At 40.5% G+C, this 19,478-nt stretch overlaps 1 protein-coding gene across 1 annotated transcript in view; it reads right to left on the bottom strand.

Annotated features, from left to right (window-relative positions):
• Positions 1-15,975, bottom strand: part of casz1 (castor zinc finger 1) — a 79,636-nt gene extending 63,661 nt beyond the window's left edge. Inside the window, exon 1 of the mRNA XM_018665905.2 lies at positions 15,518-15,975. Within this exon, the coding sequence (XP_018521421.1) occupies positions 15,518-15,566 (49 nt within the window). The 5' untranslated portion in view covers positions 15,567-15,975. The remainder of the gene's footprint in view (positions 1-15,517) is intronic.
• Between the last annotated feature and the right edge of the window lie 3,503 nt (positions 15,976-19,478).

Here is a 19,478-nt window from a genome sequence, read left to right on the forward strand (position 1 = left end):
CTTATATCTATTTCAAATGATGTGATGAAAACCTTTAGGAAGCCATTTTAATACTTAGGGTTACTGTAAGTCACTGGCGTGCATGTCACTCAATATAACTGCACGTCAAATGTGTTTATAAAATATACAGGTGTCATTTTGTCTTTTCCTGCCTGTAGTGTGTCATAGTGGTATCAGTATCAAAACACATTTTCCATGAAACAGTGCCAGACTATGGAAACTGGACACTCATGCCCTTTAATCTGACTTTCTATCTATAAAATTACAGCTAAATCAAGACTGACTTAGACGGTGTTTTATATGCCTTCTAAGATTTTCCTTACAGAGAACTTTCCATGCTGAAGCCAGTGTGATGTTTCCACAAGTTCAAATACAATTACGAATCACAGAAAAATTCTATACACAAAATAAATCTTATTTCTAACTGACTATATACTTGAAAAACACCATACTTGAAAAACAAGCCATGTGTCACAATGCTGTCATTTAAATTCTCTTAAGAATGTGTTAAAACATTGGCTCCCCTTATCCCATTATTCAGTGTGAGGTTGAATATGCCCCCATTTCCACACTACGTGCCCCTCCCTTCCCCCACGACTAAACACACTCAAATCCAAACATACACACGCACACCCAAACGCACACACAGCGTTCCCTTTAAATTTTTCCCAGACTTTCATTGTTTAGCCATTTGAGACAGACTCTGGGAGAGTTTCAAATGATTTTAGCCATGATTTAATTTGGTTTGTTAAAGGGTGATGTCAGCACAATGGGAGACGAGCCTCTAAATCCACTACATTCACCCAAAATGCCCAGATGAGATAATCATTGGTGACGTCTACGAAAACACTTATTATATTTGCCCATCGCCTGGCTGAAGCTGTTAAAACTCATCAGCGTTATTCCCATTTTTTTTTCTCTGGGAAAGAGAAAAAAAATTAGCTCAACTTATAGTCAAAACTGTCACCCCTTTTAAAGAGACAGTGCAACATTGTTGTGGCTGTGGATAGTTTATAAATGGAAAAAGACAGGGCAGAGGGATATCGGGTGTCTATTCAATACTCATTTTGTTTGCACCCGATACTAATTAAATAAAACACACACAACTTTTTAATTGGTTTTACAGAGATCAACAGTTTCAAGGAAGTTGAACAAGTATAGTATCCACTGTAGTTACACGTTTACATTCTTTGTTAATGAGTAGTAACAACAGGCTATTCTTACAGGCTAGAAACTGTGAATGAGTACTGCTTGTCCCTTAACTTGTCCACACAATTTGAAAGGGCTTGGGGCTGACAAGGCAGCAGAGGAGATAAGAAATGGATCAACCTGAGCCTTTCTCATAGCTTAATTTATTTTAAATCCAAGCCCTATTTACACACTGCACACCGGCAGGCCTTGTCAGCTCCAACTAGCACTGAGATATTTAAAACCATTAATGCTGTACAGCGGCAGCCTGAGCGTGTATGACACAAGCTGTCGCTGTGTGAAACAAAGCCAGATCTCTAACTGCCACAGCTTCCACTTTTGAACACTGCAGAGCAGCTAAAAAAAAAAAAACAAAGAAAAGAAAAAAAGAAACGGTAACCGTGCAGTCAGACACTATGATAAATGACAACTGCCAGACCTTTCTGAATGTGAGGAAAAAAGTAAAAAAAACAAACAAAAAAACTACAATGAGTAATAAAAGAAAAGAGTGTTATATCCCTCATCTAGTGAATGCACAGGCCAGACTCAGTGTATCTTTAGTGCAGCAACTAGCCCCATAGAGGCAAGGGTCAGGATATGAAACACACAGGCTATGCGCCTCCCGACAGGATATCCTCATGGATCAGCAGCGGTAGCCATGTTGACCCGCCCCATTATTAAAGAGGCTAATCTGTTCAACATGTCAATGTTAGCACTTTTAGCTGCGATTAATAAAAGAAGACCCCAAGAGTGCTGTGTGTGCTTTTTCAGTGCCCCAGGTTGTTTTCATTTGGTTTGTATTTTTAGTGGTTTTCGCTGTTTGGTAATTCAACAGTCCTCTTTTCTCCTATTAGCATAAACAGTGTAAATTATTAACTTTGTTAAAAGAATTATAATCAGCCCTGAATCCTAAGCTCTGTAGCAGCTTTGTGTGTTTTTCCCTTTCTGCCACTGGCAAAGACTCACTATAGCATTGCAGATATCATTAAAGCAAATGCAACTTTATATTTTATAGATACGGAACAATGAGCATGTGATGCCTGACTTTGTGGCCATTTATGTGATGCTTAAAATGTATGGCCCAGTGGCTTTCACAGACTGGTAGTAATAGAACTGCTCTCTAACAGACTTGCTTTCTAAGTGCCTGGTGCTGTGTCTTAATTTGTAATCTAGTCAAACCAATTGTCCGCTAGCTAAAAAGGTCACAGAGACAATAGACTACACAGCCTCCCGCAATGTAGAGAAAGCCCAGGGTGTCTTTTGTAGCTTTTTAACCAAAGATGTAATTAAGACACCTTCATCTTCAGGGGTGAGAAGGGCACCAACAAGAGTCTGCTGGAAACACAAGAGAAACTTCACACTGCTGGAAACAGAAGCGAGATGCACGCTAAAAATAGGGCATTTAGTTAGAAGAGAAAAGAACCTGTCTTTGCAGCAAAATGCCCCAGATGAGGGCGTTTGCCGAGTTTACCTGCTTGTGCAGTCAGCGTGTGATTTTATACATTGTGACCAACGACTGCGGCGAAGAAAGCTTGTTGGGGAAAACTGAGTGATGCAAAGCAACACAGGAGAGGCAGAGGGGGGGACTTAAAGGACGTGATTTATCTGGGCTTGATTGCGTGTTAATCGAGGTTACGTGTATTAAGTGGAATCTAATTGGAACAGACACTGGCAGTCTGACAGATCGACATGATGCAGATGGATTGAGGGGGAGAGAAAGGGGGAGTGAGGGAGGCAGGGAAAGGAAGAGGATATGGGAGAGAGAAGGGTAGTGCAGTCGAGGAGAGGCGGCAGAATGGAGGCATAGAAAAACATAGCATTTTGCTGCTGTACTTGGCCGAATGGACAGAGTTTGACGACGCAAGACATTAGAAGAAAACCGCCAGAGCCTTTAAAGCAGGCTAATCACAAGAAAGTGAAATGAAGACTCCGTCTTTAGACTCTGTCTTTAGGCTCATCTCACGTGCGTCTCATGATTGGCGGCTGATGAGACATGTAACCCTTCTAGAGGAGGACACACACGGGTGAGATTGTGAGTGACAGGGCACAGCACTGGAGTTTGCCCTCCCCCTCCAGTTGCCACAAACATTCACTTCAGCTTTATTGGAAATGAGGGGAGAAAATACACCCCTCCAAAAAGAAAAGGGGAAAAAAAACATGAGGTAAAGAGGCCGAGTGACAGCTGCCGGAAAATTTCTCACCTCGACGAAGAGACAAGCAACTGTTCCACCGGTCCTTCTGACTCTCTGCTCCTCCTGACAGGCGACAACTGTTTCGAAGGCCCTCTCTGCTCCCCAAATCTGAGGTATTTAGCGAGCGAGCTGAATGACCCTTTCAAATGTTACCAGAGTAATAGACCGTAAAAGATGACCACCTGTTAAGGCCAAGCAACTGCTAACTCATATCCCACAGACTCTACGGACAAATAAGGAGAACATAGTTTTGTGGAAATGGTTAAGAGACAGGAAAATTAAGATTTTAAGTTGAAAATTCAGTGTTGCTTGGACTTAATTTCTATTGTAGCATTGCTCTGAATTGGTCAGTGAGGCTATAATTGGCAATGGGTGGATACAAAGTGTGAGTGACAAGAACGGCCTCAAAGCAGCACATAGCCCAGGAGCAAAAATGACTGTCAGAGTGCCATTATCTAAATCTGGGTTAAAAATACAGTAGTTCCCAATGAAAGGGTCACTTCTGCTGATAGCTGGGCCAAATGAAGGGTGGCAATAGCAAATGAATGTTCAGACATGCTCAAAAAAAAAAAAAGGAAATAAAATGTGCACAAAGAGCTGGGGAAAAGAAGAGAAGAGAAACAGAAAAAGAAGTAAACAGAGAAATAGATAAAGAGTGGAACTATAGGCACAATTTAGGGGTGGTTTGCAGGATAATACAGCACTCGAAACTTCACTCATCAACACAAAATGCCCAAATTGTTCCCGACATGATCCCGTCATAGCGCAGAGACAGAGGAGTTGCTTCGGTCATCCGTTGATTTGATCCATTATGACTGTTACACTAATGGCATTAATAAGGGCAAAATTTCTATTTTGAAACACAGAATTTTCATCCTCTTCATTTGGCTAACGTTAATGCCTTTCTCCTTTTCCTACATGAAAGCCCACTGTGTGTGTGTGTGTGTGTGTGTGTGTGTGTATGTGTGGGTGTATTTGAGTGCATCTGTGCCCCCACCATGTAATGGCTATAAGGTCATCTCTATTTGCCAGGCTTGGTGTACAATGTCGTTGGATTGCAACATTTTGCATGGTTTAAAAACAACAACATGAGCTTTGAAATTTGACACCCTGCTATTTTCGATAGATTGACAACGAAGTTGCATTCACCAGCTGGCCCTAATAAAACACCCTAACCTCATGTAACACTGTATAAATTTAGACAGACATTTAGAAATTTTATGCATGTCCATTCAGTATTAAGAACTAAAACTTCAAGTGAAATGGTCAACACTATACACTGGAAACCTGTTTTAAAGAGATCAATTGAAGTTATTTAAAATCCAGGTCTGTTAAAATAAATGTGTCCTTGAGCTGTGTGTTACATTTACTCCAGGCTTATTGTATCAGCTCAGTAAATGTGCCTGTAAGTTTCCTGTGTATTTGTGCTGAATGTGAGTATATATGTGTGTATGCTCAGCCCTCATCAGCCTCTAACATTGAGAGGAATGACACTCTGTGATCAAGGACATGAATTGCTCATTGATTTTTAGGGGCCAGCTTAACTATCCATTCCAATTGATTTTTAGCTTTGCTGGGTGTGCGAGTTATGGCAGTTTTAATGTATCATCTGTATGTGTACTCATCACCCACTGCAAGAGGATTTACAATAGTCTGTGGAAAATGCATATACATCACCATGTGCAAATGTGGGGCAGGGACTTTATCCTTTTCTGTTCTTTTTCTATTATACATTCCAAGAGGTAGAAGCTGTAAACCCTCTTATGTTTTATAATAGGTGGGAAAAAAAAATCACCTTTAGCATGCTTTGTTATACCTTAGTCATTCTGAACTTGGTAAATGATCTATTGAGAATAAACTGCATTGCCTTTTTTTTGTCTTGATACATTCATGGAAAATAAAACCAAAGCATGTGAATGAGTTGTAATCCCCATTAATGCTAGCCAGTGTTGTTTAGAGCATGCATTTCAGCTTGCAGTATCATGTAGCAACACTAACCAGAAAAGAGTAGAAATTTCAAAAGGGCTCAGGCCCCCACACAGCACAAACAGACATACCATTGCTTTGCCACAAACTGTCACAGCGGAAAAAAAGCAGATACGTTTCACGACTTTTTAGTTTTACAAAACAGACCTAACAGTCGTCTTTTTTTAGATTTAAGAGGATGTTGCCATAATAACTCATATTACCAATCAATTAACAATTAATATAAACTATTAATAATCAATGGTTTGATGATGTAAGAGACAAAGTCAGAGCAATGTGATCCAAAAGGCAGTCTAAAGTCATCTGTCAGGCAGAAAGTCATTAAAATAGGGGCTCGTTTTCCTGTGCCAAGCTTAGGTTTCACTGAGGCAGGGATACATTTCTATTCTTCAGCAAAAGGCTGTGCTCTCATATGATATCATCTCCTTTAGAACATTACTCTCAATAGCTTGTCTTTTTTGTCTTTTGTATTTTTCTCCAATTCAAATTGCCCTTTTTTTCCAAATGGTTTGGGTGAAGCGGTCCTCTGTGTGAGGTAACTGCCTTTTGTTCAGTGAAAAGGACTGCATAAAGCACACTTTACTCCATCCTTTAAAAAAACAAGTCTGCTTAATTAATGTTTTACAAGTGCTGCTGTATTCTTAGTCAAAAAAAAAAAAACCTCTATCAAAGCCGGCAGGTTCAGATTACGTACGCTAATTGAAATTCTGAATTTCTAAGCCAACTTCTTTTTTTTCCCCTGCTCTCGCTCTTTCTCCCTGCACACACAATAAAGCCTAGCGTTTTGTAGTCCACAAATGACATCAAATCATCTAAGTAATATGGGCTTTTCTTTTTTTCCTGTATTCTCATGTTCTGCTAGTGGGTTCATGAGACAGCTTAATAAAGCAGTAAATGCTTGGGGAAGCCTGAGAGCCTACTGTGTGTGTGTCTGTCTGTATGTGTCTGAGTGTTAATGTGTGTGTGCGTGTGTGCACATCTGTGCTTTTGTGCACACGCATGCTCTCGTGTTTTACCTCCACCAGGGACCTCAAAGCAGAAGGCAAAGCCTGGTTCCACACTCAAGCAGATTTTCCCAAAGAATAAAGCAAGAATAAAGCCAATGAACAAAAGAGAATGACTAATACCCAAACCAAAGCCAAAATTAAGACACTTATCTCACAGGTTGACATTGATAGAGCCCACATTAATGCAGTCTGAGCTAAATGAATACAGCATAATTTACAGGTTATACATGCATTAAGTGCTGAAGGAAGGCAGGCTGTGTGAACAGCTGCAGGTGTGGGAGCAGAGAGACTGAGGCCCAGTTTGGACAACCATCACAACAGAGGAAACACAGGTTTCTATGCACTGGTGACAATGATCTGAGATGTAGATGGAGATTGGATCAACTAGGATATGACACAAAATCTTTTTAGCTCAGCTCATGCTCTGCATATACACGCATGTTTGTTTTCTATGCGGAGGGTTTTAACCTTTCCTTCCGTCATTGTTTATCTGACTAGGTAGCTGTGGCAGGCAATTACATAAATTACAGAGTTTAAAAAAATGTCATCCATGATAACCTTTGTTCTGAGTTAATGATTGCACGGAAAGAAAACTGCCTCTCTTCCCTTCTCTTTTATATTTACCCAAACTCCCTGCGTTCAATGGGGTATTATTTTATTGGCTTGTTTTGCAAGCATTATAACTTTGGATTCTTCTCCCAAGGTCAGTTGTTAGTGTGCCACGAGGAGTATTTACACATGGGGCTTTTCAGGTCAGTTCCATTGTATTTACATCAAATAATTTTTGATAAGGGATGTAAAAGACCTATAAACCCAACATCATAAACCGGAGAGGTGTAGCTGAAATAAGGACAAAAGATCAACGGCTGAATTTTTGCTTATCTTAGACACGTTGATATTTTTGAGTCAACTCTCTTCACTCCCTCCCACTCAACCCCCCCACCGCCAACCCCCCTGCCTTTCTCCCTCACTCTTGACAGAGCTGAGTAGAAGCGTGGACTTGTTAGATTTAGTCCAATGGCTTCCCAGTGCGGCCAGCAAGCAAGCTCTTGTTTCATAGAGAAGTACCTCCCCTGTTATCTCCCTAGCACTATAATCACTTAACAAAGACTTGGGCATTTGCACAAATTAAAACATCAATAATGCATAAGTGCTTTTCAGTTTTGAGCTATAGTGTCCCTGTATTGGGATGAAATACCCCCTCTACCAGTGGAAAAACTCCAGCTCGCCATCTTCTGTCCCACAAATGACTAAAAGAAGCCACAGCCCTGCTTTGAGCAACAACCCCCCCCCCTTGCTTCTTTTAAAGCTGAGGCTAAAGCTGTGGTGAACATTTGGGATCTGCTTTGGTGACGGGACAAAATGGCTGGGGCTGAGTGGGATGCGGAAGTTGTTTTAAAGCAAGAGGCGGTAAGTGGTGGTGGTGCATCAATGCAAACAGGCAACACCCTTGAGTGGCGCAGCGTGGCATCCTTCCATAAACAACACCACCGCCGTGTCCCCGACATTTATGATTTGTGGTCAGAATGGCAACACAGGCCTGATTCTAATCCAAGTCTGCGTGTTTGCCCTATCGTTACATGGCTAAATCTGCCCGACCTAGTCTCTTATTTTCCCAGATGAAAACACCAGACGTTTCATATGGTTGTCAGTTGCGCTTTGCCTAAAACAAGTCATACAGTATGAGAACATTACACTTGGACAAGGAAGTGAAGGGCGGGGGCATCATGGGAACGAAACTTAGTGACACTTTGAAACCAGGATGCTGTTCAGGCTACTGTTTAATTTGAGGAAAGAAAAAACAAACCTCCCTCATATTTATTACTGCAGTTGTGAATATGACCTGTTTTGCGCTGACTATGGAGGAGTTAAGCATTATTATTGGACTTGTAAATCCATGACCAGTACCGTTCCAACACCAATAGAGGACGAGCCATCCTATACAGATGGCCTCAAGGACAATTAGCAGTAATGATTGGTTGCCACATAAATGAGGGAAATTCTATTTGCTACTGCACTTGCTGATGATCACAGACCAAATGCCTCTGACAATAATATGGATGGCTGCTTTAAACTTGAATGCTACTTGTAGATGCTGGTTAAATATACAGTACAGTGGAGAAGAGCATTTCTCAAGTATCTACATCTCTGTTTTTATTCAAGGAATACGACATAAAGAGAGGTGGAACTTTAAATCTCACACAAACACCACATTATTACGAAGAATAAAGAGATGAGACAAATAGCAGAGTGATCTAAAATATTATCTCTTCAATCATATCCTTTTCCCCAGATATCTTCATTTTCCCCCTCCCTTCTCTGTCAGTTAGTCTGGCAAACAATCCCCTTGTTAGCAAACTGTTAAGACAGCCGCTTGGTACACAAATTGCGCTCGACCAAGCGAATTTGTTTTGCAAGGGTGACCTGTTTAATCATCTCATTTTCTTTGGCGGACATTTATTCATCTGGTTTCCACGGTTACAGAGAACATTAAGGGGCTACAGTAATAAGGCTGGAGAGTCAAACAGGTAATAAAAAAATTAACGCCATTTTCCAGCAGCCGAGGACAGTGGGTGAAATGAATCAAGGGAGAGGGGGAGAGAAGCAGCAGGGGGAGCGGGAGGGTGGGGTGTGTGTGCGGAGGGTGGGCGGGTGGGTGGGGGGGCTCCAATATTGTCCAAACAATAAGCCTTAGCGGTTATTTTACTCTGTAGATCAGGTGGTGCTGTTATGGACATGACACTTTGGGCACAGAGCAGGAGAGATAAAGCTTTTAAAGTGGCCCTGCTCCTTTTTTTATTGTCATTTAGTGATTACATATCAGGACAATTAAAAGTTAGCCTGAGACATCTATTAACTTTGCTCTTTTTTTATTTCTCCTGTGCTTCAGAAGGAAAATAATTTGCACTCCTGGCAATGCAACATGTCAATAACATGCGAGGGACACCATGACATTTAGATGCCCCGGTGAGAAATGTTTCGTAGTCTTCCCAAGTTGAATCATGTTTTCTAATATTGTCTTTTGAACAACTGAGCAACAAGCAGAAGAAAAAGAAAAATAATCATGGAGAATATTTAGTTTATCTCTCACACTATTAGAAGCAGTGACCTACACACAGATTGAGGGAGTCCAACTTCTTGCCAAATATAGAAAATTCCGGCACAATAGGGGGAACAGGTGCTGAGGGCCCATAGAAAGTGACGAAGCCGAAGAGCTGGGTTGCTGCTCAATGCCAAATAAGGCAGTGAGACACGTTGCACCAGGGCACAAAACAACCTACTGTAATGCAATTTTCTAGGTATGATGACTGTCACCGATTCCCCCCAACAAACTGTATTTCCTATGTCAAAGACAATATTCAGTCAGGGCTGTTTTCCACTTTAATAATAAGCGAACAAGAAAAAACAAGCAACAAATTTTATGTATTACTCATTTCTCCACTCCTTCCAAAAGTATTTCTAATTGACAGCAGGGCTTTGGCACTCCTAACATATGCACAAATGTTCTCAACCTAACCCATAATCATTTAAATCGTCTGGTTTAACCTGTATTTGGGCATTTTACAACTCTGCCAACACCTGTCCCCCACCCTTATAAAAAAACCAAACCAACGTGAATTCTTCCTTTGTTTGCTGTCGTGTTACTTGTATATACATTGTTCCGGTTGGGGTTGAGAGGGGTGGGGGGGTTAGGCTCCGGTGTGACTGAGGTCGGAGAGAGAGGGAAGCACAACTGATGGCAGACAACGTGTCTCAGGAGAGGGAGGGAAAAAGAGATGTCAGCCGACCCAGCCTCACACACGCACACACACACAAAGGATATGCACTCTAACACACACACACACACACACACACACCCACACCGCTCGCGTGTCACAAGGAGAGCTCTACCCCCCTCACTCCCCGACTGAGGCAGGAGCCCCAGAGAAACAAACTCTCATCATACATACATACAGGGTAAAATCCCCAAAAGGGGGAACGCAGAATGGACAGCAGAGAGAGAAGAAAAAGGCTAAGCTGTGGCTATGGGACTGCCAACTGTTCTGCTAACAGCCTCTTAACAGGTGTGGGCTCTAGAACCATGTAATCCTATCAAGTTACCAAGTAAAAAAAAAAAAAGAAAGAAAGAAAGAAAGAAATCCGGCAAACTGCAAACTCCTGGACTGTTCCCCTCGCTCCCCCCCTCTCCCCTCTCTTCTCTATCTTTCTCCCTCTCTTTCTGTCTCTGTTGGCAGTGACAGAAACGAACAGCTGGGCTTCAGATTTATCATGTACAGACAGTAATTATTGCTGGTGCTGCCTGCTACTGACCCAAGTGAATAGAAAGTCACATGAAAAAAAAAAACACACACGGCAGAAGGGGGGATCTGAAGTTGAGGGGTGTCGGGTTGTAGACCGTGTGGAAGAAGTGTGTGTGTGACACAGAAGAGAGAGGAGGGCAGTGTTTAAACGTCACTACGTTCCTGTTTGCAGTCAATTACGGAACGAGGACAGGGGTATTGGCTCTGTAACTCGGCAGAGCAAACATTTCCCTGCTCACAGTGAAGGTGACAGAAAAAAAAGAGATTCCATGTTTGTTTGTGTGTGTGTGTGTGTGTGTGTGTGAGTGAGTGTGTGTTTTCTTTCTTTCTTCATATCAAGAGTAAAGCCAGAGACAGTAAAGCAGGCACTGAATTCCTGTCAAAGAAAAGGTGACAGAGAACTGAAACTGAGAGATGTGCTCAACACCAAAAAGAAGTGGTAAAGTGAGAAGACAGATTTCTTTCAACACCTACTCTTCTCATCTTTTAGGGTTTTTTTTTAACCTTACATGTATGATTAACTAAACTTATCAACAATGATCAATTAATTTAAAAAAAACAAAGGAAAGGCACTGGTGTTGGACCACACAAAGTGTTTCCGTCATCATTTTACCTCAGCCTGACCCCACCTGCTGTGTTTGTTCCAGAGATAAGAGGGTCAGGAGATAAACTATCAATTTATTACCCATGTCAATCACTGTCCTTGTCATTAAATAGTTAACCCCGCATCTGCTGCTTCCTTTTATACAGTCGCAGTTGCATAAAAAGTAGTGGTCTGTCACATTCCATAGTCACTAACCTAAGTACGGGCTGGTTCACACCTTAAAGACCCCCTGCCACATTTAAAAGGATTAGTCACCACATTTTGTGCCGGCTTAATCTCTCTTTCAGCTGGCCTAATAAGTGCGCTTCGATAAGCAAAGCATGCAAATTCATTCATGGCCAGTGGAGACCATGCTTTCAGACAAACGCGCCAAAGTTTTCCACTCTGCTAATTACCTCTTCATTTTCCCCTTTTCCCCTCTTATATGGCATATCAACGACTAGAGATTATTCCTCTCCCTTACTTTGCATGAAATTATAATTTCATACGCAAGATTAGGAAATAAGAGTCGGGAAAAAAAAGTTGCTGGAAGCTTCTCTCCCTTCACTCTGCACACAAGAATACATGACACTGCATATTCAGCTCTGAGATTAAAAGCACGGTTTCTTTTCGAACGGTTACGCTAAGACAAAATGAGAGAGAAATATGGAAAAAAAAGATTTTTTTCCCCAGAAATATAATGAATTTAAAAAATGCTTTCTAATTACTGATATAATTAGTAATCCATTGCCATCGTTTTCAAGATAGTATAATCACAAAGGATATTTTACCTTTTCCATTTGCTTTGTTTTTACCACAGTAGTTTAACAAACATGTATTATCTGAGATAATAAAAACTTGGCTTGTTATATTTTAGATAATAAAGGCAATGAAGACCCAAGGTGCAACCTGTTTATCATTCTGGAATATTTCTTCACCGAGTATTAATTAGGCCATTACTCCAGATTGGTGACGGGGAGCTTTGAGGTTTTAATTAGGTGCTGGCCACTGCATGAGTGCACAGGAGTGAAGAAAGGGGGTGGTGATGCCACTTGCCTCACTCCTGGCCCATATCAAGTAGCCCTGAACACTTTGGCTACTGCGGCAAGATGCATGGCAGCCCACGTGCATCTGGAGTTTATTTGATCGTTTGATCTCTGATGTTTCCTCTTTTCTGCCGGTAAAAAAAAAAAAAAAAAAAAAAAAAGGGCAGTTGGTGTGATTTGGGTATTAAAAGACGGGGGTTAAGGTAATTATGGTGTTGGGTGGCTTGTGTCTGATGACTGGGCACATGCTCAATCAGGACTCAGCTGTCCCTCTCTTTCTGTCTAACCCCCACCACCCCCAACACACACACACACACACACACACACACACGCACGCACACCCACGCACGTGCACACACACACACCTCCCTCCCCTTGTCTGCTGTCTATATTCCCCCCTTCTCTCCCCCTGCCACTCTGCTAAAACCAGGCATAACACACACAGCCTCGCGTAACATCAATCAAATACTGAGAGCGCACCATAAAACTACACAAACATATACACTGCCATTAACTACTGTATTTGGCACTTTTTAAAATTGTTCAGCTCCGATGTACATGTAAAATAAGAAAACTAAATTTTGAGAAAGAAAGGAAATTAAACAAATTATCAGGGAAATTAGAAGAAAGGATCCACTGTTGAGGTTCTGTTTTAAATATGAAATAAATGTTGAAATAACATTTCTCTATTTTTGACATTTTAAAAAAGCTAAATGAAACATGAATTGAGGCAATTTTTTTCAACACTTAATTCAAACTAATTCAAAGAGAGTGATGGAAACTGTGTCACCAAATTCAAATGTATATGTAAGTGATAACTAAAAATCATACATGTTGGCATTTGAACAATAAATAAATCTTGAGAATGTGAGTGTTTTTCCTCGGTTGACAAGGCGATACTAATCACCTCGTTGCTGAGAAGCACTCTTCCCTGACAAGGCTCCTTAGAACACAAGGATCCCCCAGGAGAAATCGGCATGAAAGAGGTTAAAGACAATGACTCGCATTTTTTTTCCTCCAAATGTCTCCCTGTTAAATTTATTTCAAAACTCTGTTAATCTGCTGTACACAACATTCCCATTAGCATAGCCCAGCCCCCTAATAAAAATTCCGGCTAGTTTAATTAAAAAATGTAAATTTACTGTCATCCAAGGAGCAGCAGAAATAGGAGTGCAACAGCATATTTTATTGCTTAAGACATCAAATTGATTCAGGTTATTGCTAAATTGTGATAAAAGGTTATTGAGGGCCTTCAGACCTGGGCTTGTTTTTCTCCCTCATTTCATTCTGGTTTTGTGGAAGGCCGTAAAAGATGGAGAGGGCCACAAAGGGTTAATGAGACAACTCAGTGAGGGAGAAGGCAATCAACATTATGACTCATAAGAGGGTAGAAAAACATTTTCCAAGCTGACGAAAAGTTTGAAATTAGGGTGTGTCACGATAACAGTTGTACTTGTTTGTTGTTATTTTAAACCATAATGCATGACACCTTAAATAACCAGACAAAATGACTGAGCCCTCATGTCTGCCTCTCCTGTGTGTTTGTGAAACCCTGTGGTCATAGTGGTCTACTATACAGTCTCTCAGAGTTTTATTCAATAAGAAACATCATCTTCAAATTTGATTTATTTTTCATTAATACTGCCATATACAAGTTAAAGAGCAGAAAAGCCTATGTGGTGTCAGGAGTGCTGAACGGCAAGATTAGACAGCTAGAGAAAACAAATAATTGTTAAGGGGATTCAAATAAGATACAGAGACAGTAAGTAACTGGCAAATAAACGTATTAAAAATAACAGCCTGAAGCAAAGCCTGCTTGAATGAAGTTTGAATTACAGATTTTTTTTTCTAAAAATATGAAAAGACTATAATATAGAATCATTCTGTGTATAAATATTTTTTGAGGATCATTTCTATAATTTAAAACACTACATCATCTATATCATATTAAAAATAACAGCCTGCTCAGAAATATCCAAACAACGTTTACTAAACATTTATGTACTACACGAGTTCAAAATAAAGCGTTTCAAAAATAGGGAAAACAAGATTTATCAAAGTCAAAAGGAACCCATAATGTCTCTAAAAAAGTTGGTAATTATGGTTTAAATAATGAAATACACAGGGACTATTAATACATAAACACATGTAGAGAGGGAAGACACTACTCAATGCATGCAAACACAAAACACACGCGTACACAGAGGACACACACACACACACACACAAAACAGAACTAAATGTGATCGGAAAATATGACCTATTTTAACACGCACACAAAAACCTTCATACAAGTGGTGAGGAGAGTGACACTTCTAAGTATGAGGTGTAATCCAGTTACAACTGGACAAGTTTATCCTCCCAAAAGTAGGCACAGTACGACTGTTGTTAACCTGACAGTTACAGGTCTAATAAAATCAGCCCCACAGGTGCATTTGCAGAAAAACATTGATTACTGACAACAATGTTACTGAATATTTCATATAAATACAGTTTTTTTTTGTTGTTGTTGTTATAATTTCACCTGACATGCGATACATTTGATTTATCAGAACGTTCCCTTTTTAATGTAACATACACCTGTGTACCGTAAGGACATTAATTAGAAGTACCTCGAAAGGTGTTAGCACTGCTCCTGTTCCCTTTACATGTGTGACAACATAAGCAACACAACAGTTTGTTTGCTTTGTCCCCTTGGCAACAAACCCTTAGGCCATTCAATGTGCCCTAATGGTATTGTCAGCGCCTCTGTGGGTAAAACCAATACTTGTATGTCTACAGTACCAAATGCTGGGTTTTTTAAAAAAACATGTAATTAAATAAAGGGACTAAACAAACAGGAAAAACACAGATGAAGAAATTTTTTTAAAAAAACAAGCCTGATTCATGTCCTAGTAGAGAAATATACTCTGACAAGAGAAAATGAAACTGGCTTTGTGAACTTTCTTCACATGTGTACTGCGTGTAACACAGCGTCATGAGTCGTGTGCTAGAGAAATGGGCAATCATATTTGATATTGCAGTCACCTTTGGGCACTGTCAAAGAGCTATAAATAAGGGTGTCGCAACACTTGGGTATACATACGCACTGGCACATAGTTTAATCATGAACAACTTCCCCTCTCTGTATATTTAGTCAGAGATAAAGGCACACCTTAAACTGTCAGCTAATAAAACATATCTGGCAAAGACAGAGAAGAAGAAGAGTACTCACCATATTCAGGGAAGTCGAAGTTAAATCCTCTCAGACATGTAACTTTCATAATATTACTCAACTCTGTTAGAAAGTCATTTGAATGTTGGTTGGTGGAGGGGGAAATAAAGCGGAAAAGTAACTAGATAAAAAAAGGCTTCCTTCAATCATGCACTAAACTCCTTGACATGTAATCTGTCAATAGTTTGTTGCTGAGATAATGCCGGCTGCCACGAGCGGATTTGATTGGCAGCTTAGGGTCTGGCCCCTCCTTCCTGTGGTTTGACGGGGGGTAGGTGAAAGAAAATGTAGCCTCCCCCTTCCCTGCTCTCTCTCTCTCTCTGTGCCGCTCGCTCTCTCTGCCTCTCGTGCGCTGCCTCTGTCTCTCTCACTCTCTGCTCTGCTCCCATACACACACACACGCACAGACCAAGCTGTTGGTGATGTTGTCTGAATAGGCTGATAGGAAATTATGGCAGAGGAACCGGAGCAGTTTTTTTTCTCCCTCCCTCAGTGGGCTGGCCTTTTCCATCTTTGTGGTCTTCTAGCCTTTCAACTCTCTTGGGGTGGAGCCTCCACTGCCTCTATTCAAATGAGGGTAGCTCAACACTTTGAAAAAAAGGTTTTGGGGAGGAAAAGATTACACGTTTATTAAAACATATTATACTTTTATTGTGCAAGTATTTGAAGCTTTTAGAAGAATTATTCAAGTCAAATACAGTGTGACTGCCTGTAAAAGCTCCTTTTTAAACACTGACATTTTATTATTGTGTTATATAAAGTACAGCTACAGTAAGTGAAAGGATATTTTGACAATCATGTAAGCCAAGTCACCAAACTATTAAATCATTACTGAATGTCATACATAAAGGGACACAACTATATTAAGTACAGTTCAAGCTGGATACAATATAAATATTTGACGAAAATATTAAAGCCAATCCAATACTTTAGCTTGAAGCGAATACCTCTTTCACTTCTCTCACAAAACAGGAATCCTCTCTATGTCACCGCTGTGCAGTATACTTTCTTTGCCTCTCTCCCTCGGAGCACTCTCTTTCTCCTTCCCTCCCTCTGATAAGCTATCGGTTTTCATTGTAATTTCGTGTGAAATGATAAACGACAGCCGTTACCAGGTGACAATGAATACTTTATAAGACAAACCCCTTATTTGCCTGGCAGTTTCTTCCGCAGTGGCATGCAAAGTGCCTCCTGACCATTTGTGCATATTGCCCATATACTGTAAACATGGCTCCATGTCAAGAATGTGGAATTTACAAAGTGACACAAAAAAACTAAAAGGTCTAAACTTTCAAAGGTCACTGGGTATTCCTGTTTTCGACTGCAGTTTTATTTTGAATAAAGGTGGTGTGTAACTAACATTTAATGGTTATAGAAAGAGGAAATGAACAACTTTATGGCTGTGAACCATAATGCAGTGATACATAGCCCTGGCTTCAGTTCCTGACTGCTGTCAGCAAAGTCCAAAGTATGTACATAAAACAGGTTTTGGTTGATTCTGAAATTATGATGACTCATCCTGGTTAATAATGGAAAAAAACAGCTTTGTCTCCTCCTTCCTAACCCACATAAAAGAAAATGCCTTTTAAAGAGTTTCTATCGAAAGGTCCCACCCTTGATTTAACATTGTACTGTAAATACTACTTCAGTTTTTCTTAGCCATGATAAAAAATCTACTCGTTTTTGCTGTTCATGACCTGACTTGGCAACTGTTGCAAAGGTGTTGCGTTAAAATAATGAATAGGACCACTCCAAATGTCAGTCCTATTCATAATTATATTATGTGTAGTGAATTAGAGAGACCTGGTGAGCTCCGACACACGTGGATCTTTACTGAACAAACTTGAGGCTAAAAACTCTCTGTCCGCAGTGGTAACATGCTTATGAATCTCTGTTATTTACTGTAATATTGTGAAATAAGCATGAAATCAATAAAGCTGCTCTAAATTGGGATTGTATAATAGTCACTAGAAGATCCCTAATGATCACAGAGATCAGTGTATTTATAAAATTTCAAGGTGGTAATATCTAGTTAACAGCTTAATACCAACCGCAGTCATACGACATGTGGTGTATGTAAATTATTAGAATTTTTTCTATTAAAAAATAAAATGATTGTGTGTGAAAACAGTGTTATGCTTTCTTCCTTATAGCTACAACAAAACTACTACAATATCTCTAAACTTGATATTGTAGAACGTTTTGGTTTGCAGGGTGAATTTTATTCATGTAACAATGTCCACAGGAGGGAGGGTTTGTTGTCCATGCATTACAGCCCTCTGGCCCTCGAGCTGCCATCTTTGGGGGCGAAACCATTACTTTTCAAAAGGAGCTGTGGGGCTTTTCGTTTGATGTGGTCTGAGGGTATTGTATGGTGCATGCGGGAGAATGTTGAGGGCAAGGTGGAGTGTGTATGCGTGTGAGCGTGTGTGCGCGCTGCTGTGCGTGTGACATGGCAGGGGTACATCAGTCAAAGGGCCGCCGGGCCAGACGTTTGGCTGCCCCTGACAGTGCACTCCAGGAGGGGCTGGTCTGGTGCAGGGCCCACTCCGAGTCCTCCATTCCCCAGGACAAAAGCCAGGGCCCAGTTGAAAGATGTGAATTCAGTGCCTTTTGTGCCCAAAGCCCAGAGACATGCCGAGTGAGAAATCTGACCTTTGCCGAGAGTCAGATTGTGTTTTTGAACCCCTCTTGCTGTCTCTGGCAGTTCAGGGCAAAGAGTGAGCGGGCGAATGGGGAGGAGATGGAGTGGGTGATAGTTGGCGTGGGGTGGAGGTCTGTCCTAACTGGTGGAGTGTACAGGTGGGGGTGGGGGTAGGGGTAGCGGAGCGGAGTTTACACAGGAGAAGCGGCATGAAGCACTTCCGCTACATCTAACTTTAAACACAACAAATTAAAATAGTTTGTGTTTTCCAGCAGACAATGGATCAAGTTTATTCTTGATATTCACTGTCATGTTGTTGTTAAATTGGCAGGAAATTGAACGTGTAAACGCTTAATTCTGAAGCAGGGGCTTTTAAAGTGGGATTCAACAAGAGTTCACCCTGGTGTTATTCGAGGTTGTCTGTGATGTGGGATATTATTCCCTCTCACGTCTGTTTATATTGCATTATATATTTATTTTTAAGCAGAGAAGGAGCTGAATATTAAACTTACACACAAATATAGCCAGAACAATGATGATGGTAATACACCACTTCTTGATGATCATCATTTGCATTACTCATGACAATGATTCTTCAGAATCTCATTTGATTTTCATAATTGCTGTATAGCTGTATATATAGCTACATACATGCACTGTGAAAACCACACAACAAAATCCCACACTTGAAAGCAATTAACATGGAGTCTGTATGAGGTAAAAAGGTATATTTGTATGTCAGCATGCTGCAATGTCTTTCTTTTATTTGTAGACTGTTTATGATATCACATGAATTATGATATAGCATGTTGCTTGGCGGCAGTGTGCTGAGAGCAGAGATTTTGTAGATAGAATAGGCCTATGTTTTTGAGTCATACATTTTTCTTGACACTGCTTTCATCCCCCGGCCGTAATCATCATATCTCCCCCATTGCTCTCCCGGATGCAGACATCCATAATGCAATCTTCCTAATTTTGATCCCTCGCAATCTGGTTTTTAAAAGGGAGGGGAAAAAAGGGACATATTTCTGAAGGCTCGCTCTGTAATCATTTTAGACAGATAGCCTTTCCCATCGCAGATGAGCAAATATTTGTAAACCAGCTATCTAATGGAAAATTATAGTGAAATTAGAGTGAAATTCATGACAGTGAAATCCGATTATCTGTAATTCTATTATGCCATCTTAGCCCACACAGCATATTTTTGTAGAGTTTTTTCCATAAATACCTATGCCAGGGGTCCTGCTAATCAAATAAAATTGAAATTCATCTTCCCATTAAATTCAATTAGCTGCAATTTCTAAAGCCTAACAAAGA

Source organism: Lates calcarifer, linkage group LG6 (genome assembly GCF_001640805.2).
Source record: "Lates calcarifer isolate ASB-BC8 linkage group LG6, TLL_Latcal_v3, whole genome shotgun sequence".
NCBI lineage: Eukaryota > Metazoa > Chordata > Actinopteri > Centropomidae > Lates > Lates calcarifer.